Source organism: Mustela lutreola, chromosome 2 (assembly GCF_030435805.1).
Source record: "Mustela lutreola isolate mMusLut2 chromosome 2, mMusLut2.pri, whole genome shotgun sequence".
Taxonomy (NCBI): Eukaryota; Metazoa; Chordata; class Mammalia; order Carnivora; family Mustelidae; genus Mustela; species Mustela lutreola.
This window is the reverse complement of record NC_081291.1, coordinates 159,378,395-159,404,316: the sequence shown is the minus strand read 5'-3', so window position 1 is coordinate 159,404,316 and position 25,922 is coordinate 159,378,395. Positions and strand designations below refer to the sequence as shown.

The window sequence follows — 25,922 nt, the reverse complement described above, 5'->3', positions numbered from 1 at the left end:
TGCTCTCTTTTCCAGGTCTTAGAACTCCGCTAGGAAGCTCCCATTGTCACACACAATGAAGGGGACACATTCCCTGGGGAAGAGCTTTTAAACCCTTCTGTAGGTGTTTCTTTAAAGACCTTGCGGTGCTCACCCACTGTAGCTTGTTCTAGGTATTTGTTTCTATCCCACAGTTCACACAGGGACTCGGTGTGAAGTCAGCACCTAAGGCAAAAATTATTTGCTATGTTACACTTAGAAATCTCTTAGAGTCCAAAGTGACCTACACAATTTGAGCAGCATGGAAACTCAGATTAAGTGCATTATCAAGGGATTTCGTGATTTCCATCTCTCGCTCCCTTTGCTCCCTTCCTGGAGTAGACAATGGTGCAATCTCCTGGGTTGTAATTGTGTAACTCTCTCCCTGCCTCCTCCTCTCTCCCCATCATGACCAACTGTTTACAGCTGGATAGGCAGAAGTGCAAAACTGATGCATCTCCATGGCAGCTGGTGTCCCCCACACCAGTGCGCCATAGCGAGCTCTCTGAGGGCAGGCACCAGCCTTATTCAAACTGGTCTCATGCCCCCCAGCACAGTAAGCACCACAGACATGAGCACACTGGAATGGCAGGGCCTGGGGCAAGCAGATGGGGAAACATGCACACACATAAGCAAACATACAGTTTCATTCATGGGGAATTTTTTTGGTCATCGTTTCTTCTTGGTTGTGCTTGAATAGGAACTGGTATGAAGTAAGATGAAAAACAGCTAAGCCTCTGCTGGAAGACAGTGGGCAGAAGTAAAGACAGGAATGATCGCAGCTGCAGTGTCCAGGAGGCTCAGTTGGTTAAGCGTCTGCCTTCAGCTCAGGTCATGATCCCAGGGTCCTGGGATCAAATCCCAATGGGCTGCTTGCTCATCGGAGAGCCTGCTTCTCTCTCTCTGGCCTGCTGCTCCCCCTGCTTGTGCTCACTATCTGTCAAATAAATAAATAAATCTTGCCCCAAAAAAGAAGAAAAACATGACCTAAGCAATTCTCACAATGGCTTTGAGAGTCAGAAACTTATCCTGGGAGTCCTGGCCCTTGAACAGACTACTCTGTGGCCATGCCCTGCCCCGTTCTCCCTCAGAACCCTGGGAAGATGCCACAGTCTGAAAAAGAAACGTCACAGTCTCACAACAGAGGCCTAAAAGTTGACGTAAGGGGCACACTCTTGTCGCCTCCTGGGAGGGCAAGTCAGGGACAGCCACACAAGTACCTTGAGTGCGACTTAGCATGGACTTGCTGGCAGAAGTTCCATGACGGGAGTGCTGTGGGTGGGGCTGGCTGTCATTTGCAATGCTTGGATAGCTTTCCCTCTCCTGTTCTTTCCCTGCTGTCTTTCATCCTCTGCCAAGACCCTTGTGATTCCTGTTCTGAACTTAAGTGATGGGTCATGGATCATTTTTCCTATTCCTCGTTTTCCTGCAACAGTCCGGACGCAATGTCCCACACAGCCCTGACGACAACAGAGCGAGCTTCTTGGCCCGAGTAAGCCATGGGCAGCGCCGCCTTCCTGCTTACCTGTACCCTGTGCTGTTCCTGCCGACCACCAGATGCTTGGGCTGCTCCTCACATTTATAGAGGTTCAAGTCGTTCTCGGGCACCAGGTCCACATCGTGGAATATAAAGCAGTCCCAATTTTCATCCTTGAGAGCTTCTAGATAGCCCACGTTCAAGAGTTTGGCTCGATTAAACTTTTTACTTCCAGCCTACAGATGCAGAAATTAAAACTTGGAAAGCGGAAGAGATTAAGGTTTCACACTGTGCCCCTCTCCAGCTCTGAGGCAGGAGCTGGAATTATTTTTCCCAAGTAAAGATCTGATGCAGTAACAATAAAGACCATTTGTTTCTTTTTTTTTTTTTTCATTTTGTCATATATGCTTATATCCCCAAAGTGACAAACATGCCTTAAAGTGGAGAATTGTTGTTGAATGGGTACGTAGTTTCAGTTTTGCAATGTGAGAAATGTTTAGAGTGGTTACATGATAATGTGAATATACTTCACACGACTCAACTAATATATTGAAAAATAGTTAAGATGCACTTTTAGTGACTGTGAACCGGGGTGAGATCCTGACAGGGCTGAAGACATAGGATCTCACCATTCTCCCAGCCCACTGACCTTGCTCTGAAGCCCCTCACTAAAATCATCTGATCAGGGGGGAAAAAAAAAGTTAAGATACTAAATTTTATGTATATTTCATAATTTTAAAAAAGGTCATGTTTTAAACTACAAATAAAAATAACTCAAAAAAAATTTTTTAAACATTCATTTATTTATTCCACATAAAAGTATAAACCTTTTTTATATATAAGTCATGCCAATTAGTATCACTGCTTTACTAACTTCCAGCTGATCCCAATCTTACCGTACGAAACAAATTTACACTAACAAGAGAAGTTGCTTACCAGAAAAGACCAAGAAATCCAGACCTATAAACAGAGGTTATCGCTAGTATTTCTAAGCTACTTAGAAGTTTCCTGGAATCACTGTAAGAGAAGCCTGTTTTAATCCTTAATTGCAGAAGATTATCCTCAGGGCACCTGGGTGGCTCAGTCAGTTGTGTCAGTCCCTTGATTTTGGCCCCGGTCATGATGTCAAGATCCTGGGATCAAGCCCCACGTGGAGCCCTGCCCTGAGCCTGCTTGACCCTCTCCCTTTACTTCCCACCCCCCAGCTTGCTCTCCCTCTGTCTCTCTCTTTCTCAAATAAATAAATAAAATCTTAAAAAAAAAAAAAAGGTGATCCTCATAGTGACCTCATAAAAGGAATTCATCACTGGGTAAGAAGAGAATACAATTCAAACAGCAATATGAACAAAGCTATAGCATGAAGATTTTACAGGATTAATTTTCTTTTCTTTTTTTTAAAGATTTATTTATTTATTTGACAGACAGAGATCACAGTAGGCAGAGAGGAGGAAGCAGGTTCCCCGATGAGCAGAGGGCCCCATGCAGGGCTCAATCCCAGGACCCTGGGATCATGACCTGAGCCGAAGGCAGAGGCTTTAACCCACTGAGCCACCCAGGCGCCCCTACAGGATTAATTTTCTCATGGCTGTGTGGATCATAACCCTTAAGAATAAATTCCACTTTAATAAACGGTTTATCATAAAGAAAATCCAGGCATTTCTCAAAAGTGACTAAAGTATTTTCCTGAAAAGAGTAACACCAAGCAGACATATTTTTCTAGTCACAAATACACTGTACATTGGGGGTTGCTGTCCTGAGTAGGACCTGAGAATGAACAACAGCGTTAAAAAGAAAAATAATTATGGGGCGCCTGGGTGGCTCAGTCAGTTAAATGTCCAATTATTGGCTTCAGCTCAGGTCATGATCTCAGGGTCCTGAGACTGAGTTGGACTTCAGGCTCCGTGTTCAGCAAGGGGTCTGCTGGAGATTCTCTCTTCCTCCTCCCCCTCTCTACCTACCTCCCATGAGTGAGCTTGCTCTCCTCTCTCAAAAAACAAACAAATAAATAAATAAAATCTTTTTTAAAAATTATAATCCACTAATAGTAAAATTTTGTTTCAAATCCTAAAAAAATGGTCATATTATATATGCACATTGATTTCAAGAGCCCCCATTTACTTTAAAGTATATATTGCAAAATTATATCCTCTGACTTTGGTCAAAGGTTTCCTAAAACAAATACAACCAGCTATGAAATATTAAATATGTAGTGAATGATTTTGCTTACACTTTTGGCATTTATGAGGTTTTAAAGGGAATTATTTGAATGGTGTGGGACAATCTGGGAAAGCTAGAAATGGGCATTTAAGTTGATGCCTCTTATTTCAATAAACATTAATACCAAATACAGGCATCTTCATTGGCCTCTCTACTTAGAGCTAAATTCTTCAAAAGCAGCCTAGCTTATCACTTACTGTGCTGCTACTGAATCATGCTTCTGGAAGCCAAATAAGGGAGTCAAGAAAGTGAAAACTAAACATATCTGTTATATATAATGAGAGTTATAGGCAGAAAGATGGAGACAGTTATAGAACCCCATGGCTATTAACACAGTAACCTGTGAGATCCTCTGCCTAGATTCCCACTGATTAGCCATGCTCAATAATGAAAACTAATTCCAATATCTCATCGTGTAGTATATAGCAAAGACAGGAGGAAATATAAGGCAAATCTCAGGGAAAATCTTCGGGCAGTCATTGGCCAACATAGAAGGGCTCACACACAAAAACAAAATGAGACAAAACAAAACTAAACAAAACAGACCTCCTCCAGAGGTTCATTTAAGAAGCAGTAAAATTTCCCAGCATTTAGTCTGATTATTCCACACTCGGAGACAAGAATTTCCCTTACACCTTTCATGGATAAGTGAGGTAGGAGACCTGTTCTTTGATGAGTTTGTCGCTCCTTTTACCCTAGAGACACAAATGGCCAAGTCCCTCAGTCTCACCCCAGAGAGAGAAGGATGTGGGGGGGAGAGCTGACCAGACCACTCACCTGGTGGATGACATAGACACCATAGTCCAGCTGCTGTCTCTGCAGGAAGGGGTGAAGGTGTTCGAGCAGGTACATCAGGTGTTTCTCTCTGTTCCGGTGAGGAATGAGGATGGCAACCCGCTGTAAGGCCTTACATTCCTCAGGGTGATGCCGGCCTCTGTGCACTTGGGGATTTTTTGCCGCCACTTCCTCCAGAGTGAGGTCTGGTTTGAAAACGAGCTTGTTTGGGCCCTCTGCAGTAGAAACACAACACAGGAAATAACCGTGGCTATCTCATCAAGGGCTGATAGAGGTAACATGAGCACTTACATAATGCACTTAGAACACTATCTGGCCACACCGTGAGGACCAGAGGAGTGCTGGCTTTTATTATTATTACTTTAAAGGCTCGTTCGGTCATGAACTGTAACCAGAGTCATGTGACCCAGGTTCCCAGCTGCAAAAGGAAGTAAATGACACATAAGAACATTCTCTTGCAGCTGGGTAACCGACTCTGGGTCTGCGACTCATGTGTGAGGGGGAGATAGCATTCTGTCCCCACGGCTCTGGTAAAGAGCAGAGGTCAAGGCTAGACTATGTAACTTCAAATTGCTCAAATCCTTGTTTCCTTCTCAAAATTCCAAAGGAGGGTAAAGTCCCTTACACATCAGGAGCACTCCATGGGATCAAGCTCATGGGCAAGGCCATTCTCCCACTCTGTCCCTGAGCTCCAGGAAGCTATCCTAGCTCACTGAAGGTAAAACCACGAAAGCAAACAGCAACCAGCCTCACACCTCACCCAACAGCAGCATGTAGACACAACACCCTAACTCTCCCCGGGCCATGGTAACAGATGCCCCCAATACCGCATTTGCCCACTGAGTCTGGACACAACCTGAGTGGATGAAAGTGCAAGGTAACCAACCTCGTGCAAGGCTTTACAGATTAGGCCAAAGCCACCAGCCCTCATCCTCAATCTGAATTAAGAGCAAATACTGACTGGTGAGAGAGGAGACAGAACTCCGGTCAGAGAACTCAGCCTGGCATTTTTGAAACTCCATATACACCACTCAGGCTCTAACATCTCAGGCTCTAGATGCTGGCATGTTGTGCACTCCTCTCTGGAGCAAGGCAGTCACTGGCCCTCCCAATGTGTGAGCCCCCATGCCTTGTTCCGTGGGACCACCCCCGCCTGGCCATGGCTGCTTAGACGAGGCGCCAGGGTCCCTGAAGCAGTTCAAAGGCTCAGCCCAGCAGCACCAAGGGCAAATAACTGCTTCCAGCTGCCTAGAGAGACTAACTGTCCCGTAAGGAAGAGCCTTTCCTGAAGGTGTGAGGCGCAGAGCTGGCAGGCAGCAATGCCTGAAAAGCCACCAGTAGGAAAATGAGTTGCATGGGGACGCCTGGATGGCTCAGTCAGTTAAGCTGATGCTTTCGGCTCAGGTCATGATCCCAGGGTCTTGGGATTGAGTCCCGGGGCTCCTTGCTCGGCAGGAAGACTGCTTCTCTCCCTGCCTCTGCTCCAACCCCTGCTTGTGTGAGTGGGCTCTCTCTCTGACAAATAAATAAATAAAATCTTAAAAAAAAGAAAATGAGTGGCGTGAAAGGCAAGCTACCAGAGCTGCTGGGAGGGGATGCTGTTGAGAAGGCTTCCTATGTGGCCTGTGAACAAACCCACCATCTGAGTCAACCGAAACCTCCATTCTTGACCCCTGAAAGAGCCCCCTGCAACAGGTCTGATACCAACTTAGTCCCCTTGCTCACTTTCTCCCTGTCTTAACTTTGTAGGTGCCCTAACCTCCTACGGGGCCGGCTTCTGCTCTATCAGCCTCCCCGCCCTGCGCATAGCATCTTCTCAAATTCTGTCCCTTCTCAGTCCATCGTAATTCATCACTACTTCTGTCACCCTCTCAATCCAGGTACTTCCTCCGTACTGGGTCACTGCCCATCTCTTTTTAGGAATACTTTTATTGTTTAAATATGTTGTGAGAATTTTGAACAAGGGAGATAACACAGTCAGATCTGCCTTTTAACAACCCATTCTTCCATCTAAACTTGTATCACTTATGAGCAAAATAATCTCCCTCACAGCACAATCAGGACCCCATGATCAGAAATAATATTTGTTTTTTCCAAGACTGAGTTAAAGGGAAGCAGTATGACAACAGGAACATGGTACAAGACTGGGATTCAATTAGGAAAGAAGGTCTACAGGTGTTTCTGCAGCTAAGAGCAAGAAGCCACCCCACGGAGGGCTGCTTTAGTGTATGGACTTCTCTGAGAGAGAAGTCATCTAAATTGGATTTTTGATGATCAAAGAGAAATCCACCAGGCAATCATAGATTGAGAAAAGGCATTCTGGAAAGAGGAAACAATTTAAGGCTCGGAGGAGTATCTGGAGAACTACAAGTACTTTGACAGTCTGGAGAATCAGAGGCCTCATAGAATCTCTGTGGGTTATTTCTAATATCTCTGTGGAGTTTTCCCTCTCTAATCAACGTGTTCAATAACACCAACTTGCTGTTAATTTAAATAGAAAGGCAAGACACCAAGGGGAATCAGAACATTATTAAAGAAAGAAAGAAACACTAAAGACAACCATGAAAAACCCACTCGGTCCTTCCCTTGACTCTATACTTTTGGCCAAGGGAATGTTCACAGATGTGACAGGAGTGGATTTCTCCACCTGTGCTCTGTGGATGCCAGGAGAAGGAGAGACCCAAGCTAGCTCACTGGAAAATAGCTCTATTTTCCCAGGAGGAGAACGTGAGACCCATGGAGCAGAGCCACCAGCCTAGATCAACGGACCCCCAGTTCATCTGGCAGACTTGTAAACTAAATACAGTCCACTCACATGTGGGTCTGAGGCTCCAGCAGCTTGGTAGTAAAACTGGGCATATTCATATAATGGAAGATGGCGTGCACACAGCACTATGGATACACCTCACATACACAACACTGAACAACAGAAGCCAGACACAGGAGAGACCACAGTGCATGTTTCTGATGATGTAAAGTTTAAAAAACAGGAAAATGCCTGGTGTTGGAATCTTGAAGTAAGGGTCATGACTGAAAGAAGCATGAGAATTTCCAGGGTTTTAGACGACTCCATTTCTTAATTTACACACCTATCATACACATAGGTTCATTTTGCGTAACTTCACCAAGCTGCACGCTGCTGATTTTTGTGTATTTCTGTAGAAACGTTACTTTAACTAAAAAGTCTACACAGCACTTGTAAAAAAGAAAACACGCAAAGCCTTACTGAGGTGCGGAGACACAGAAGGGCAGTCATCCAAGTCTGCTTTTTCCACAGAGTTTTCTTTAGTCAGAGTTTCTTCCTTCCCCCAAACCAGGACCTTGTTGAAATTAGCCATGAAGTCCTTTGCTTTAGGAATGTCTTGAATAGCCCCCACAAAGTAGTTACTGGTGGCCCAACCCACCACTGTCAGGCACAGGAGAAAAAGCAACAGTAACCGGACTTTGTAGGAGAGGTGGAAAGTCAGCAGGTAGCCCATGTCTGTTATAATGTGAGCAGTATGTATCTCTCTCGGCTTCACTGCAGGCAGGAAGCTTCAAGCTCTATTTTTCCAAGCCGATGGCAAATTTGGCAACAACCAGGGACAGGACGCCCGCTTTTGCTCAGTAGTTCTGTTCCAGCAGCCTCTGAAAGGCAATCACAAAGACATGTTGTTTCACATGGAAATCCTATCTTCAATGATACACACCAGCACAGACTGAAAACCTATCCCCCAGTGGGTCTTGACTAACAATAATGGGAACACTCCAACGGGGGCTCGGAGGTCAGAAAATCAGAGATTTCAGGGCTAGAGGGTTCCGACCATCTATATACCCCAGGAATCCTCTCCAGGTTACCACCCAGGCTGTCTGTCTCCCAAGAAGAAAGGCGTTTCCAGATGTTACACAGGAGATGAAGGTAAAGAAGAGACCCCAAATGCCTCCTCAGCTCTGAGGGGGGCACAGCCCAAAATATTGCTCCCCCCCCATTTCTTCTTTAATGGCCCCTTCCTAGCACAACTTTAAGATAAGGTTGACAGGGATGTCTGGGTGGCTCAGTCAGTTAAGCCTCTACCTTCGATTCGGCCCAGGTCATAATCCCAGGGTACTGGGATCAAGCCCCGAATCGGGCTTACACTCTCAGCAGGGAACCAGATTCTCCCTCTCCCTCCACCATTTCCCTTGACTGTGCTCTCTCTCTCTGACAAATAAATAAAATCTTAAAAAAAGAAAAAGGAAGAAAAGGTTAATAACATGTAAAATCTTTTATTTTGACTCAAAGAGAAAATAAGGAAAAAGACAAAAGCTCTTCTCTGTGACAGCTAGAAAATCTTGTTCCTCAACAACAGGCAATAAAAACCAAAGCTGCTTCAGCTATAAATGTTATATTCACAACGAGGCACTGGCACAGGGCACATCCCAACAGGTTGCGGGCGAGGGCAAGAAACATAAGAGGATGTTGACATAGGGGCTCGGTAATCCGTATGACTAACAGGCAGACTACAGTGCAGCGTTTATGATAAGGGGTTTGAATTTAGACAGAAACGACAGCTCCATCACATATCAGCCATGACACCTCAAGCCTGTCACTTAACTGAGCCTTAGTCTCCTCACCTGTAAAATGGGGATAAAAATAGTACCTCCCCGGAGAGGTTATGGTGAGACTGAAAGACCTCATGTATAAACATGCAGTGTCAGCCCCCCTCTGATGCAGTGAGCACCAACTAAGTGGTCACAACATCACTGCTGTTGTTGGCATATTACGTCCATTAAGTGATTCGAGACCAAGGCTGGCCAACAGGTGGACACACCAGGTGGCTACCACAAGCATCATGCTATTGTACTATTCTGTCAGCTGACGAACTGCCATTCTGATTTCATACTGTGCAAGCGTGTGGTGAGATCGTATGAATTCACCTCTGCGAGGCAGCTATGTACTTAATTATTGACATAAATCCAGTTTCAGAGGCCACAAAGGAGAGGGCCCACCCTGGGCCACAGTGAAGGCACAAAGATGATGAAGGATACTTGGCAGGCACCCCCTCGTGGGGACAGCCAGCAATTCCCCCCACATCCTCCCTTCATTGCCAAAATCACCTCTCTTCTCAAATTCTAAGCGTGTTATCACAAGGGTGCAGAAAATGCTAAAGAAAGCCAAGGCAGTGACCGTCTTCATAGCCAAACATATCCTTAGTTAAACGGATAGAAGGGAGACCAAAATATTTTCTGTGCCAAGCAATGACATGAAAACAGGTATGATTAAATCTTAAATAATAAAAAGGAAAACAGAAATAAACGCTGTATGTGTATATGACTACCACTAAAATTACAGAAATAAAATATATAAAAATATAGCCCAAAGCTAACAATAATTGCATTAGGAGTATGGGATTAGCCAACAGTATTTTTCTTTTATTTTTGGAATTTTTGTACGGTGTACTTCAGTCTTTTCATAATTAAAACAGTTTTTATTTTTTTTATTTATTTATTTTTAAAGATTTTATTTATTTATTTGACAGAGAGAGATCACAAGTAGGCAGAGAGAGAGGAGGAAGCAGGCTCCCTGCTGAGCAGAGAGCCCAATGCGGGACTCGATCCCAGGACCCTGAGATCATGACCTGAGCCGAAGGCAGCGGCTTAACCCACTGAGCCACCCAGGCACCCTAAAACAGTTTTTAAACTGGTTTTTTGTTGAGTTTTGTTTTAAGATTTTATTTATTTGAGAGGGAGAGAATGAGAGAGAGAGAGAACACACAGAGCAGAAGCCAGGGTGGTGGTAGCAGAGGACAAAGCAAACTCCCCCATTGAGCAGGGAGACCAACATGGGGCTGGATCCCAGGACCCCGTGATCATGACCTGAGGCCAAGGCAGACACTTTATCCACTGAGCCACCCAGGTGCCAGTGTTTGCTTTTTCAAATTAGACATAAGGATGTGGTAATTCACTGTGAAAAACAAAAACAAAACAAGCTTTGCACCTCTCAAGATAGTCCCCTACTTACTGAATGGTTGTATTCCAAAAATTTAGCTCTAGGTTAGTTCAAAGGATACCTAGAAAGCATATCTCACCAGATTCAATGTTATAAAGGGAGGTCAGGTACCTGGGTCAAGCCACATAAGAGAAGATTTGACTCAGGAAGCAATTAAACAGTATGGCCCGTGTTTAGGGTCTTGCGAAAGTATCACAAGAAATTGATGCTGAAGGCAGTAATAACGGCTAGTAAGAAGAGTGATTTATTGGTGCATTTACTCTGTGGCATGCACTGGGGTTAAATCGCTTGTATTAATTTACCTAATTCTCATTCTCAACCTTGCGAGGTAAGAATCATTAATCTCTTCGTTTTACAGAGGAGAAAAACGAAGGTTTAGAGAGATTAAGGAACTTACCCTCCACCACACAACTAGTAAGTGGTGGAGCTGGGGTCTGAGTCTGCGAGGCCAGGCCCAAAGCTTTCTACGATTACCTTCACATGGGCATTCCAATCTCTCTCCTCACCTAGGTCCTGGCTGCACCCAACGCTAACCCTTGAAATATGCAGAGTTCCCTCTGGCTTCCTTCCGTCTCTCCTGTAACCCCCCGTCCCTTTCCTTGGCACCATGTTCATGAGCTTCCTGCATCTGTTCTCTTCCCTCCAGGAAGTCTGCAGGTTCCTGGGGCCAATCAGACAACCTCTTGGGCACTTAACTGCAGGGGGCTTAACTGCTGGAATCAGCAATAGTGTTTTTCTTCTTTATTTAAATTCCAGTTAGTTAACACACAGTGTAATATTAGTTTCAGGTTTACAATACAGTGATTCAACACTTCATCTCATTCTTGGAAAATTTAGACTGAGAACATTGTTTTTCTAAGAGCTGCTTAGAGAGGAACAGTCCCCTGGCTGAAGAGACTTCCGACCACAGAGGTTATACAGTGTTAAAAGTAGAAAGGACCAGAAGTCCAGCACCCTGTCCTGTTATAGTAGGAGGAAGAATGGCTTAGAGAGATTTAACCTCCACCCAACCAGGAGCAAGCTGGGAAAAATCGTAGACAAATATTGCTAAACTGCAGCCCATGGAATTTGGCCAAAGAAAAGAAATGTATTATAAAAGCAAGGGGTCATTCTTAAGGATTACTTATTAGAGCTTCACTGGTAACGTGGCTTCTTGAGTGGATCTAGTTAAAAATAATCACTTCCCCCTTTTTCTAAGTCTTAGTGCCATTCTCAAAACCGACTGTCCAGGGAGCCAGCATGAAGGAAGCTGATGTGTGAGGTCTCCTTGGTTCCTGGGAGTAAAAATGTGAGGTGTGAACGGTCTGTGACATCCATCCAACAGTCTTTCAAGACAGAGCTCGAACCCAGCCTGCTTATGGGCCAAGTGACTGAAGGCAATCCCTCTCACCATGTTTATCAAGCTGTCAAACATAAATACACACACACATCTTAAAACGTTGCCATAAGAGGGGCACCCGGGTGGCTCAGTCAGCTAAGCATCTGCCTTCTGCTCAAGTCATGATCCCGGGGTCCTGGGATCGAGCCCCACATCGGGCTCACTCAGTGGGGAACCTGCTTCTCCCTCCCTCTGCCTGCCACTCCCCCTGCTTCTGTGCTCTCTGTCGAATAAATAAATAAAATCTTAAAAAAAAATGTTGCCGTTAAAAATTTAATGAGAGAATACACCCAAACACACCTGGTACATTCCCAGGAACATAGTAATCATTCAGCTGTTTACCAATGTGATTCATGCGCAAACTTTACCAGACTGCTAACCATGATAATGTTACATTAACATTAACATGGAATTACATGTTGACACACAGCTAATTTTTATTTTCCATTTCTCTGTTATTTCCTATTTCTCTTTTAATGGGTTTCTATTACCTTTACAATTGAAAAAATAATGATTTTCAAAAGAAAGTTCTTTTGGGGGCACCTGGGTGGCTCAGTGGGCTAGGCATCTGCCTTCGGCTCCGGTCATGATCCCAGGGTCCTGGGATCCAGCCCCGCATCAGGCTCCCTGCTCAGTGGGAAGCCTGTTTCTCCCTCTCCCACTCCCCCTGCTGTGTTCCCTCTCTCACTGTGTCTCTCTCTATCAAATAAATAACTAAAATATTAAAAAAAAAAAAAAAGAAAAAGAAAAAGAAAGAAAGTTCTTTTGAAGGCTGGTAACTCTTGGCTAATGTTTGGGAAAATGTCACTAGATGAGACTTATTTATAGTAACATATAAGTAATTGAGAGATCCTGAACCTCCCCTTGGAAAGAGTTTTCTTTTTCCGTGAAAAAGGTGATAGGAAAATGCTGACTGTAGACAGTAAATTCAGGTAATGTGAAAGAAGTTATTTTAGGGCAAGAAGTATTTCCTAGAAGTCAGCCCTATAGTTCAAAATGATGTTTTCACACGTTTTCTTTTTCCTACTCCCAATGCAACCAGTCTTTTCTGGGCATCTGCTATTAACAGGCATAGTACTAGGCACCGAGGGGATAAAAAAGGGAGTTAAGGTAGCGTCCTTACACACAGAGTTTATTTCAATCCTTTCTTAGACTTTGAGGACTGTTTGTTTTAAAATATGCCAGCCCCATCCCCTGAAAATGGAGGAATAGATGAAATTAGATTGGCAAAATACTGAGATGTATTGAAACTAGGTAATAGGTACCTAAGGGTTCATTTTCCTTTTCTCTCTACTTTCGTGTATGCTTGAAATTTCCCCTAATAATGAAACAAATACATCTAGCAAAGAAGATAAGCCATTAACAAAAGATAAATCAGCATGAGCAATAAATATCATTTTTGGAGAATCTCCACACATACACATTTTTGTATCATGCGGGAGGGAGGGAGGATACCAGGTGTCACTTCATAAATATTTACTACTACACATTTATGCACCAGGAAGAAAGGGTGTGGTCTTCATTTAGCAGCTAAGAGTGCCAACTGAGCCTTCCAAACCCATGTGGTTTCCAAATCCATCTGCAAGCACAAGGCATCTCAGAGTGGGCATGATGCAGCCCCAGGCAAGTGATCCTACTGCTTTGGGCCTCTGGAGCATCAACGGGGAAAGGCTGATATTTTGCTATTCCTCTTACTCCTGTGGAGTTCCTGAGAGCTGTGTTTGCACACACATTGTCCTACCTTCTTTGGGCCTGTGGTATTCATCTCTTCTACCTGGCTTCTGAGTGATCACTGCCCAGACCCCAATGGTTCCCTGGGTGGGGGTAAGGGGGGGAATGTAAGGATAAAGCCACTTAAAAGTACAAATCATTTAAACTCAAAGACTAAGCTCTGAATGATCAAAACTGGAAGCATTTGAGCAAGAAAATAATGATGGCATTGTATTTTAACCCACAGAAAAAAAATGAATATCCTTGAGTCCATACTGATACAAATGATCAAATAAATAAAAGGGAGGAAAAGGGCAGTTCTTCCAGGAACCTCTCAACTAATAAGGAAGCAGGAAATGGAAAAATAATCACCACTAGGCAAACACTACTGTAAGAACTGTTGCAGACAAGATCCGTCAATGGGTATTAACATGAGTAGTTGAAAATCTGAGGATAAACAGGATAAACAGAATTTGTGTAGTCTCAAAGTATGTCGCCCAAGATAATTACTAGTCTCCCAGGGAAAGACAGAAACACAGATTTCACCCTCACTATTACCAATGATATGACCTATCAACCTCACAAATCAATGATCTTTTAAATTCCCCAAAATAACTAATCAGCACCCTTCAAAATGGTCAAAGTAATGAAAGACAAGGAAAAACTGAGGAACTGTCTCAGATGGAAGAGACTAAGGAGAAATAACTAAATGCAATGTAGGATTCTGGAGAGAATATCAGTAAAACAACAAAAAAACTATTAGCAGGTAAGTTAATGAAATTCAAACAATATCTGGAGTTCAGTTAATAGTATTGATAATTGAACCATGGTTATGTAATGGTCTAATATTAAGGGAAGTTGAGGGTTTCTCTGTACCATGTTTGAAACTTTTCTCTAAGTCTAAACTTAATTAAAAGTCAAAATTTTAAAAGTCAGACTGACTATAACCCAAGTCAACATAGGACAGTAAAATTAACTTCATTCTCAAAGAGAATCACTGTTTTTTTGTATTCCTAGACCTCAAACTGACCTGACACATAGCAGTGCTGAATTTGGTAAATAACTACTGACTATCTAGAATATACTAGTTGAAATACAAAAGGTCTCACCATCACTCCAGGCAACTTCTAAAAAGTGATGAGACTGGGTGGGGGGTGGGATGTCAGAAAAAATAAACATTAAGAAAGAAGAAAAAACTGGGGAGCCTGGATGGCTCAGTCAGTTAGGTGGCTGCCTTCGGCTCAGGTCATGATCCCAGGGTCCCGAAATCCAGTCCCACATGTTGGGCTCCTTGCTCAGCAAGAAGCCTGCTTCTCCCTCTCCCTCTGCGTGACTCTCCCCTGCTTGTATGCTCTCTCTTTCTGTTAAATAAATAAATAAAATCTTTTTTAAAATTTTTAAAGGGAAAAAATTAAATGGGTCTAAAATTCCATTATGGGAACATTTAAAAACTGAAAAAAGCTCACCCCCACGGTAGCTCCTTGTATTTACTAATACCATCGCTTTTCTAAAGGTAAAGAGCTTTCTCTCTAATAAATGGTACTTTCTCTTGGTCATGTCCACCACTTTCTGCTGAATATTCAAAAGCAGTGCTTCTCCCTCCTAATTCTGAAAGGAATCAGTGGGCACACTGGACCAGAGCCCCCAACGGCAGGCAAGAGCTGCCTGATGACCCCACATTACCCATTTTAGAGCAGCAAGAGTTGCCCCCAAATGGTCAAGAAACACGAAGTAAATGTAAATTTGTAGCAAAAGACTAAAGTTGTCTTATATAGCATATGTTACACAGCATAACAGAATCCAAAAGAATTTCTGATGGGGAAGTTTAATGGAGATTCAAGGTATACTTGGGAGTCAAGTTCAGGTACCGCAGAGAGCCTGGGGGGGAGGGGTGGGTCAGAGTTCCCTTTCTGCAGTCATTAGGGGCACACCAATGAGAAGGCTTGACAAGGCCTAAGGAAATGGGAAAAACAAGGCTCTGAAGTCACAAAGAGTGGAGTTCAAATTTTGTTACCAGATGCATGAATGGCTTGGGCAAGTGAACAAAATTTCTGAGTCCGCTTTGCCATTTATTTAATTTTTTTAAAAGATTTTATTTATTTACTTGACAGAGAAAGAGCACAAGCAGGGAGAGCAGAAGGCAGAGGAAGAAGGAGAAGCAGGCTCCCTGCTGAGCAAGGGGACCCATGACCCATCACCCATGACAAAGGCAGCCTCTTAATCGACTGAGCCACCCAGGGGCCCCTGGCATTTATTTAAAAAGCATGTTTAACATGTGGTTCCAAGTATGCCCCCAGCAAATACAGTGGGAAATCTGTTAAAATTGCAGGCTCCTGGGCCCTACTCCAGAGCTAATGGGTCAGAACACCTAGGCGTGGGACTCAGAAAAATGAATTTTTAACAAGCTCCCCAGGTGATTCTTCTACCCATTAAAATTTGAGAACCACTGAAATGAGAGAACGGGCCTAGAATGTAAGAGATCCTTCAGAAATGTTCATTTTCCTTCTAGTGAAGACAAGCAGTAAGAAGATCTGTGAGGGGCGCCTGGCTGGCTCAGGAAATGGGATCGAGTCCCGCGTCGGGAGAATGTGACTCTTAATCTCAGGGTTGTGAGTTCAAGCCCCACACCGCTGTACAGATTACTTAAAAATGAGACTGTTAAAATGCATTTGAATAGCTTTTGATTCCATCATTTAGTAACTTATTCTAAGAAAACAATCAGAAAGGCAGACCACAATATTCAAACCAACATTATAAAAATAACCCAAAATTGAAAAGAATCAGAATGTTAACAATATGGAGCTGATTTAATTAAGTACAGTACCTCCATATGCTGGAACATATGCTTTTATTTAAAAAGAGTTTAAAAAACTTAACCACATGGAGGACACCTGGGTGGCTCAGCTGATTGGGCCTCTGTCTTCTGCTCAGGGCATGATCTCAGGGTCCTGGTATTGAGCCCCTAATAGGGCTCCCTGCTCAGCGGTGAGTCTGCTTCTCTCTCTCCCTGGCCGCACACCATTTGTGCACACACTCTTTCCCTCTCTCACTCTTTCTCTCAAATAAATAAATAAAATCTTTAAAAACAAAAACAGGGCGCCTGGGTGGCTCAGTGGGTTAAGCCACTGCCTTCTGCTCGGGTCATGATCTCAGGGTCCTGGGATCGAGTCCCTCGTCGGGCTCTCTGCTCGGCAGGGAGCCTGCTTCCCTTCCTCTCTCTCTCTCTGCCTGCCTCTCTGCCTACTTGTGATCTCTCTCTGTCAAATAAAAAAATAAAGAAAGAAATAAAGAAATAATAAAATAAATTAAAAAATAAAAACAAAAACAAACAAACAAACTTAACTACATGGGAAAGTGCTCATGATAGCAAAGTGAAAAAAAAAAAAACCCAACCCAGAATATAAAAACATACATATATAGTTCCAATTATTCTATGTATGGCATATATGTCTTTTATATATAAAATGCCAAAAGGCGTGACTGGTGGCTGTTTGTCAATGATAAGATTAGGGAAATTGTGTTTTTTCCCCTGTCTGTTGGTTTTTTCTGATAAAATGACTATATAGAGTCCCTTCAAAATACATTAAAATTTAGAGATAACACAATAGACAGGATTATAACTTTCAGTTATGTAAGTTTGGCAGCAATTCATTCATATAACTTTTAAGAAGATCTGTTCTAAAGATCTGTTCTAAAGAGGCCCCAACATGCCCAAATCTAAACACACAGGCACACACACACACAAACACAAAGCCAAAAAAAAACCAAACAAACCTCAGAGGCTGTCAATAATTTTCAATGCCAGAGAATACTGCAGTCTCAGTATGAAATTCCTTTTCCTAGGTTCTACTGCCAGACACTTTTATTTCAAGGGTTTGAGGTGATGTTAGGGAATCTCATTTTCAACAGGAACCTAGGTATGTTTGAGAAACCACTGTCCCTTGATGGCTTAAAAAAGAGAACAAAACCACGACTGACTTGCTTTTGATGTTCCCACTCTGAATAAAAGATCTTCGAAGAGATGGTTAGCTCTCAAATTATTTGTATGCATCTCTGGAAAAAGCACCCATTATTATCAGCTCAGTTTAAAGTAGATGCTAAATACTTACTCTATCAAGGGGTATATAAAATACAGTAACAGAGCTCGTTTTACCCCCCCCCCCCAAGATTACAAGGTCAAACAATTCAGTACTTCTCTCTAACAGATGTTTCTAATCTGATCAAGGCACACAGACAGGAACCTGAAAATTTTTGCAATTTTGTGGGGTTTAAAGGCTAATCTTGCTCTAGAAGATAAAATTCCAAAAAAGATAAACTATGGTCCAATGGAGCATTATCTGCTCCCCTAGAGACACATTCCAGCACTCCTACCCAGCCCTCCCTCCTAGGATAGCACTCCACCCCTCTTTTTAAGCCCTATATTTCAGCCTGGGCCCTAAATAATATACATTCCTATCCAAGATTCCTGGACTTTCTTGCATCTCCAACATGTTATCTTCCTGTCTTAAAAAACTTAGAAATTACAAAATTAAAACACACATACTCCCTCCCCTCTCGTCAATCCTCAAATTACTATTTTCTTGCTCCTCCTTTTCATCACCAAAGGGCTGCAGAACCCTCCCAGGGCCCCGAGCGCCTCCAGGTCCTCCACCCTCCCCCACTCTAGATCATTTTGCAACCCAACGCACACCCACTTTGTTGATAATTGTTCTCCTAAAGCTAGCAATCCAAAGGTCTTTTCTCAGTCCCAGTCTTCCTGGACTTTTCCATTCTTTTCAAACTAGAGTTCGCCCTTATCTAACGGAAGACCGATCTACTGACACCGACCGAAAGACGGGGGATGGACTGAGAGCCCGACTCCGGGCAGGTGTCCCTGAAGTACTTTAAAATTCAGGTGACTCTGACAACTCGCGGGCCACAGCAGGCCCCAGGCTGGGATCACCTGATCGGTTTCCTAGGAGAAACCCTGGGAAAAAGGACTCCGAGGAGGAAGGGGCTTTTCCACGTAGATGCGCCCGCGGCAAAAGAGGTGCTGGAGGCCGACCCCAGATTCGTGAGGCGACCCCTGAATCTCTCCCCACTTGGCAGCAGCTCGCCTGACTAGCCCCCCCACCCCAGCCGACAGCACAGGGAGCGCGCGGGGCACCTGAGCCTCCGCAGGCCCCCAGTCCGGCCCCACCGCTGGGGCAGAGGCCAGACGGCCCCCACTGCGCCGGGCCGCGCCGGCTCCCCACGCACCCAGCCCCAGCGCGGGACCCAGCCCGGTGCCCCCCACGGCGATGCCCACGCCGCGCCCGCCACCGCACCCCGCTCCCCACCCCACCCCACCCCACCCCACCCCACAAACACACACATTCCGCCCCGGACTGCGCGTCCCAGGCGGCCGCGGAGCCCAGGCCCCGCGTACTCACCGCAGACGCGGCCGCCGTGAGCGCCTCCGGGATAAAGGGGAGGAGGCGAGAGGGGCCATGGGGGCCGCCCCGCCGCCCAGGAGGAGGTTCCCGAGTACGGGCTCCGCCCCCTGCCCGCCCCGAGAGTCGCGTCGGCCGGGTCCTGGGGGCGGGTCTACCGGTGTCTCTGCAAGCGTGGCGCTCCGCCCCCAGCCAGACGGACCCCACCCGGGCGATGGAAGAACTGGGAGGGAGAAAGAGGGGTGGACATGTTATCTTTTGAGTGCTTTTAAAGCCTTGTTGCTGATAATACTGAGCTAGGTGCTCGGTGCTTCCCACATTCATCCCGGTAAATGCTCATAGAGTATCGGTTAGTTCAAAGAGATGGTTAGTTCTGGTTTTACAGATGAGGAGGAAACTGAGGCTTCAGAGGTTATTAGTAAACTTACCTTACATCACTCTGAGAGCTTTCAGTTTTCTCAACTACATAATGCACCAATTTACGTGTCTTTCCCATTTCGCAGGACGATTAAGAATATTAACTGAATAAATTGTGAGGAATCCTAACTTCTTCCAAGATACCATAACATAAAGTCAAGACAGAACCATATTTATAACTAAAGATTTAAATGAAAAATCATGGTGTTTTTTTCTGCTTAGGCAGGCAAGCTAGCAGGCCAGATTCTCCAGGGCACCCTACTACGCTCTGGAAAGTAAGAGATTCTCCAAGAATTACCCTATCCTAGAAGGAACAAACCATGGGAAGAACCAGAACTGAGTCATTGAATTCTAAGCAGGAGAACTGGGCCTTTAAAGAGTTTCCAAGTCTCCCGTGCTCTAAACAGAAGCAATAGAAATTCACAAGAAACGGCTTGATTCAGTCTCATAAGATTCACACAAATGAAAAGTAACAGCAATAACAAAATTGCCACAAGTAGGAGGTCACACTTAAGTGACAGTCAGAAGAACTGATACACCACAGATTAAGGGGATTCTCTAAGACAGAATACAGGACTTTTTTTTTTTTTTTTAAATTTAAAGGAAAAGAAGATAAAACGACATTCTTGGAGATTACTTACCAATTAAGATGGAAATAGAGTACCAGTACTTTGGAGAAGTCTGGCAGGTACCACCTTAATCAAGTACTCAAAGTTAAGTTCACCAGTAGTACAAATTGGCATCACATGTGAGGTGATTCTAAGGACATGACATCACCTTTATTGTATTCCTGCCAAAAATACAGAATTGGAATTTAATCATGAGGAAACAGATAAGCCCAAATTAAGGGGCATTCTATGAAAAAACTGGTCTGCACACCTCAAAAATTTCAATGTAATAAAAGACAAGAAAAATTTTAAAAACTGTTTTTAGAATAAAGGAGACTAAAGAGATTTGATATCTGAATTTCTGGACTGAAAAAAAGTTGCTGCAAAGTATGTTACTGAGGCAATAGGAAGTGAATATATACAGTGTGATAGGATTAAAAGTAGCCTGGAATTCTTTGACATTCCTCTGGGTAAAAAATGGGTGCATATTTCCCCTCCGTGTAAATCTGGGTTAGCCTATGACTACTTTGACAAATGGAATAGAGTGGAAGTAAGGGAGTGCCAATTCTGAACCCAGCATACCTACATACATAATACATATATACATACATTTATTTATTTGTTTGTTTGTTTCTGAACCCAGCCTTTAAAAGGCAATTTCTGGGAGTCCCTAGATGGCTCAGTCAGTTACTGCCTCTTAATTTTGACTCAGGTCATGATCTCAAGGTCATGAGATTGAGCCCTACATTAGGCTCCATTCTCAGGGTAGAGTCTGCTTGAGATTCTATCCCTCTCCCTTTGCCCCTCTCCCTGCTCTCTTTCTCTCAAAATAAATACATTAATAAATAAAATCTTTAAAATAAAAGGCAATTTCTGCTTCTTCCTCTATGCTCTTTCTTGAATCTGATCACTGTATTATAGTTATATAGGAAAGTGACTTTATTCTCAAGAATTATTTAATGATTATCATGATGTCTGCAATTTCTTTCAAATGGTTCAGTTAAAGTCTACATGTGAGAGAGCAAGGGAGAGAAAACATGCATAAATGTGGCAAAATGCTAACAACTGATAAATCTAGATGAAGTGTATACAGGTGTTCCTTGAATAATTTTTACAACTTTTCTAAACCTTGACATTTTACTCTCAAAAAAGTGAAAATAAAAGAGAAAAGATTAAATCTCAAAGAGGAAAGAAAGCAATGACCTGACTTCCCCTTTCAACCAAGAAGAACAAATAAGGACAAGATGTATCATCCCAACTAAAGTATCTAAAACAAAACAAAACAATAAACAAAATATCTACAACAACAGTTTTTGAGATACTCTATAATTTAAGTATCTCCTAGAACAAAGCAAAAGATTTGTAGTTATAAAAATAATCAATACTGAAAGAGGTAAAATTCACGATGTCTAGCATCCAAACAACGATTATTAATTATGCAAAGATCAAGAAAATACAATCAGTAGGAGGAAGAATAATTAGTGAAAAGCAATCCAGAAAAGAACATTAAGACAATTATTATAACTGCATTCCACACATTCAAAAAGTTAGAGACATAGAAAATATAAAGGAAGACTCAAATTAAATTTGTAGAAATGAAAAATAAAATACATGACAACATCATATAGGCCAGAAAGGGATACATGAAAGTATATATTGTAAACTTCTTATATTATGTGTGAAATAGCATAAGATCATTTTAAGATACACTATGATAGATAAATATATATGCTATAAACCTTAAGCAACCACTAACATAACAAAATAAAGAATTATAATTACTAAAGCAACAAAGGAGATAAAATCAAGTCAAGAAGAAACTTGATTAGTCCAAAAGAAAGTAGGAAACCAGGAAAGTGAAAACAAATAACAGGCAGGACAAATAGAAAACAAACACCAAATCTAACTACTTTAATCTCAAATTAAATGTGAATGGTGTAAGCAGCACGGTGAGGATGAATAAAAAAGCAAGCCCCAACCATATGCTGCCTATAAAAAGTGCACTTTAAATATAAAGACAATATATTGGGGCACCTGGGTGTCTCAGGTGGTTAAGCGACTGCCTCTACCTGGGGTCATGATCCCAGAGTTCTGGGATAGAGTCCCACGTTGGGCTCCGCCTGCTCTGTGGGGATCCCACTTCTCCCTCTACTTCTGCTTGTGTTCTCTCACTTTCTGTCTAATAAATAAATTAAAATGAAGAAAATCTTTAAAAAAGATAATATAGTAAATAAGTTAAAAGTGAAAGGATGAAAAGAATGAAACTATGCTAACAGTAGCCAAAGGAAAAATGAGATTAACTACTTTAAAATCAAACAAACTAGGGACGCCTGGGTGGCTCAGTGGGTTAAGCCGCTGCCTTCAGCTCAGGTCATGATCTCAGGGTCCTGGGATCGAGTCCCGCATCGGGCTCTCTGCTCAGCCAGGAGCCTGCTTCCCTCTCTCTCTGCCTGCCTCTCCGACTGCTTGTGATTTCTCTCTGTCAAATAAATAAATAAAAAAAAAAAAAATCTAAAAAAAAAAAAAATAAAAAAATAAAATCAAACAAACTAAATTTCAGACCAAAGAATATTAGCCAGGGATCAAGAAGGTCATTTTATAAAGGGGACAATTCATCAAGAGGAAAGAAGTATCTTAAACATTTATGAACCTAATACTAGTGCTTTAAAATAAATGAAGTTAAAACTGATAAAACTATACAAAGAAATAGATGAATCCAGAATTATAGTCAGAAATTTTAACACTCCTATCTCAATAATTGCTAAATCATGTATGCAAAAAATCAGTATGGATATAGAAAATTTAAATAATACTATTAATTACTTGACCTGACATTCATAGAACACCCAACAGTAGCAGAATACACATTCTTCTCAAAAGCACAGAGAACTCTTTTGGGTCGTAGACTCAATAAAATTCAATAGGATTCAAGTCATACAACCGATGTTCTGACCACAGAAAAATTAAATTAGCAATCAATAATAAAAAGATCCTTGGAAAGTCCCCAACTATTTGGAAGCTAACAACACCTTTCTGTAATAACTGGCAGATTAGGGGCTCCCAGGTTGCTCAATGGGTTAAGCATCCGTCTTCAGCTCAGGTCATGATCCCAGGTCCTGGAATTGAGTCCCCCATTGGGCTAATTGTTCAGCGGGGAGCCTGCTTCCCACCCCCCGGCCCCTCTTGGGCAGTCTCTCTCTCTCAGACAAGTAAATAAATAAAATCTTTAAAAAAAAATAATTGGCAAATTTAAGAAGAAATCAAAAGAGAAATTGAGAAGTACTTTGAACCTAATGAAAATGAAAACAACACTATCAGAATTTGTAATGCCATTAATGCAGTACTTAAAGGAACACTTATAGCACTAAATGTCTCTATTAGAAAAAAAGGTCTCGGGGTGCCTGGGTGGCTCAGTGGGTTAAAGCCTCTGCCTTCGGCTCAGGTCATGATCCCAGGGTCCTGGGATTGAGCCCTGCATTGGGCTCTCTGCAAAGTGGGGAGCCTGCTTCCTACCCTTTCTCTGTCTGTCTCTCTGCCTACTTGTGATCTCTGTCTGTGAAATGAATAAATAAAATCTTTGAAAAGAAGGAAAAAAATAAAAAAGAAAAAAAGGTTTCATATCAGTGATCTCAGCTTCTACCTTACAAACCTAGAAATGAAAGAACAAGGCAAACATAAAGCAGACTAAAGAAAGTAATAAAGACTGAGGCAAGAACCAATGAACTAGAAAAGAAGAAAACAATAGAGAGAATCAAATAAAGCAAAGGCTGGTTCTCAGAAAACCAATAGAATGGACTAAGCTTGAGCTACATTAATCAGTTAAAAAAGAAGAAAAGACAAATTATCAATTATCAAGAATACAGCGTTGACATTCCCACATATTCTACAGGTATACAGGATAAAAGTAGGTCTTTTAATAGTTCATAAGTGTGATAACTGAGTATTCACAATGTTTTGTGACAAGTCAAACCTTGTTATGACTACAACATATTATGTCTGAAGTGGGAAAAAAAGGATAAAAATAGATTATTATGAACAATAATAGCTTCATGTCAATAAATTCCATGACATAGATAAAATGGACAAACTCCTTGAAAGACATAAATTACCACAGATCACAAAAGAGTAGATAACCTAAAAAGTCTAATATCTATTTAAAAAGCTTAAATTATACTTACAAACCTTCCCACACAAAAATTCCAGGCCTACATAGCTAAAATAAATAATACTAACTCTCTAGAAATTAGTATTTGTACTAATTTTATAGATGGAAGAAATAATCTTAATTCTACACAAAGTTTTCCCAAGAAGTTGAAGAAAAGGGAGTACTTCCCAACTCATTCTATGAGGCCAGTATTACCCTAATTCCAAAGCCAAAGATATTACCAGAAACAAAACTATAGACTAGTGTCTCCCATGTATATAGAAGCAAAAAAAAAAAAAAAAAAAAAAAAAAAAAAAAAAAAAAAACCCACAACTAAACAAAACTTCAGCAAACTGAATTCAATGGCATAAAAAAGGATAACACAACATGACCAAGTAGGGTGGGTTCATCCTAAAATTGCACAGTTGGTTTAATGTTCAAAAATCAAAGAGTAGGGGTACCTGGGTGGCTCAGTTGTTCAGGGTCTGCCTTCAGCTCAGGTCATGATCCCAGGGTCCTGGGACAGAGCTTCACATCTAGCTCCCTGCTTGGCAGGAGGTCTACTTCTCCCTCTCCCACTCCCCCTGCTTTTGTTCCCTCTCTTGCTATGTCTGTCTCTGTCAAATAAATAAATAAAACCGTTATTTTAAAAAAATCAAACAGTAATTCACCATATCAACAAATCCAAGGAGAAAAACCACACAATCATCCCATAGGTGCAAATGCTACATTCAGCAAAATCTAATATTTATTCCTAATAAAAATTTTTGGCAAGCTAGGGACATGAGAGAACTTCAACATGATAAAAGATATTTACAAAATACTGACAACTAACATCATATTCAGTGGTGAAAGACTGAATGTTTTCGCAGTAAAATCAGGAACAAGATGGGGGGAGTCTTCTGTCACCATTTCTATGCAACATTATATATAGATAGAAAAACTCTAAACATAATTTCAACAAATTAAACAATATATAAAAAGGATACTACAACATGACCAAAGGGGATTCATCCCAAGAGGGATTCCACCCTTCAAAAATCAATCAATGTAATTCAAAATATTAGTCAACTAAAAAAGAAAAACCAGATGAAACCAGAAGAAAAATGGTCTTTTTTGTAAATAACGTGATCATCTCTGTAGAAATTCCAGTGTAATATAAAAAAAATCCTACAAAAACTAATGAATTGGGAGAGATACAAGATACAACATCAATATATTAAACAGAGTTGAATTCTATGTACTGGCAATGAAAAATTGGAAATTGAAATTTTAAGATAGCACCAAAAAATATGAAAGACTTAAGGATAAATGTGATAAAAGATGTGAAAGGTATTAAACTGAAAATGACAAAATGTTGCTGAAAGAAATTCAAGAGACCTAAATGAATAGAATTGTAAGCTTTGTTCATGGGTCAGAAGACTCAAAATTATGTCAACTCTCCCCAAATTGATCAGTGTGTTCAATGCTTTTCTAACAAAAATCTCAACATGTTTTTCTTTTCCCAGAAACTGACAAACTGAAAATCATAATGAAATGCAAAGGACCTAGAATTCCTAAAAACAATTTTGGAAAAGAATGCCATATGATTTTGAGAATTACCATAAGGCTACCATCATTAAAACAGTGCAATACAAGCATAAGGATGGATAGATTAATGGAATAATGGAATAGGAGCACCTGGCTGGCTCAGTCAGTGGAACATGTGACTCTTCATCTCAGGGTAATGAGTTTGAGTAGATTTTACTTAACAAAAAAAATTTTTTTTTAATGATTCCA

At 41.9% G+C, this 25,922-nt stretch overlaps 1 protein-coding gene and 1 pseudogene across 4 annotated transcripts in view; one reads left to right on the top strand and one right to left on the bottom strand.

Annotated features, from left to right (window-relative positions):
- B4GALT4 (beta-1,4-galactosyltransferase 4) overlaps positions 1–19,092 on the bottom strand; it is a 29,341-nt gene extending 10,249 nt beyond the window's left edge. The window contains exons 1-4 of one of the 4 annotated variants that reach the window (XM_059164001.1): positions 18,975–19,081; positions 7,734–8,134; positions 4,490–4,722; positions 1,544–1,731 (exon numbers count right to left, since the gene is read on the bottom strand). In XM_059164001.1, the coding sequence (XP_059019984.1) occupies positions 1,544–1,731; positions 4,490–4,722; positions 7,734–7,986 (674 nt within the window). In that variant the 5' untranslated portion in view covers positions 7,987–8,134; positions 18,975–19,081. Of the gene's footprint in view, positions 1–1,543; positions 1,732–4,489; positions 4,723–7,733; positions 8,135–18,916; positions 18,937–18,974 lie in introns of those variants that run through there. The other 3 variants (XM_059164002.1, XR_009351126.1, XM_059164003.1) reach the window with 3 other exon arrangements.
- A 4,815-nt stretch (positions 19,093–23,907) lies between these two features.
- Positions 23,908–24,001, top strand: LOC131826283 (small nucleolar RNA U13; annotated as a pseudogene).
- Positions 24,002–25,922: the final 1,921 nt, after the last annotated feature.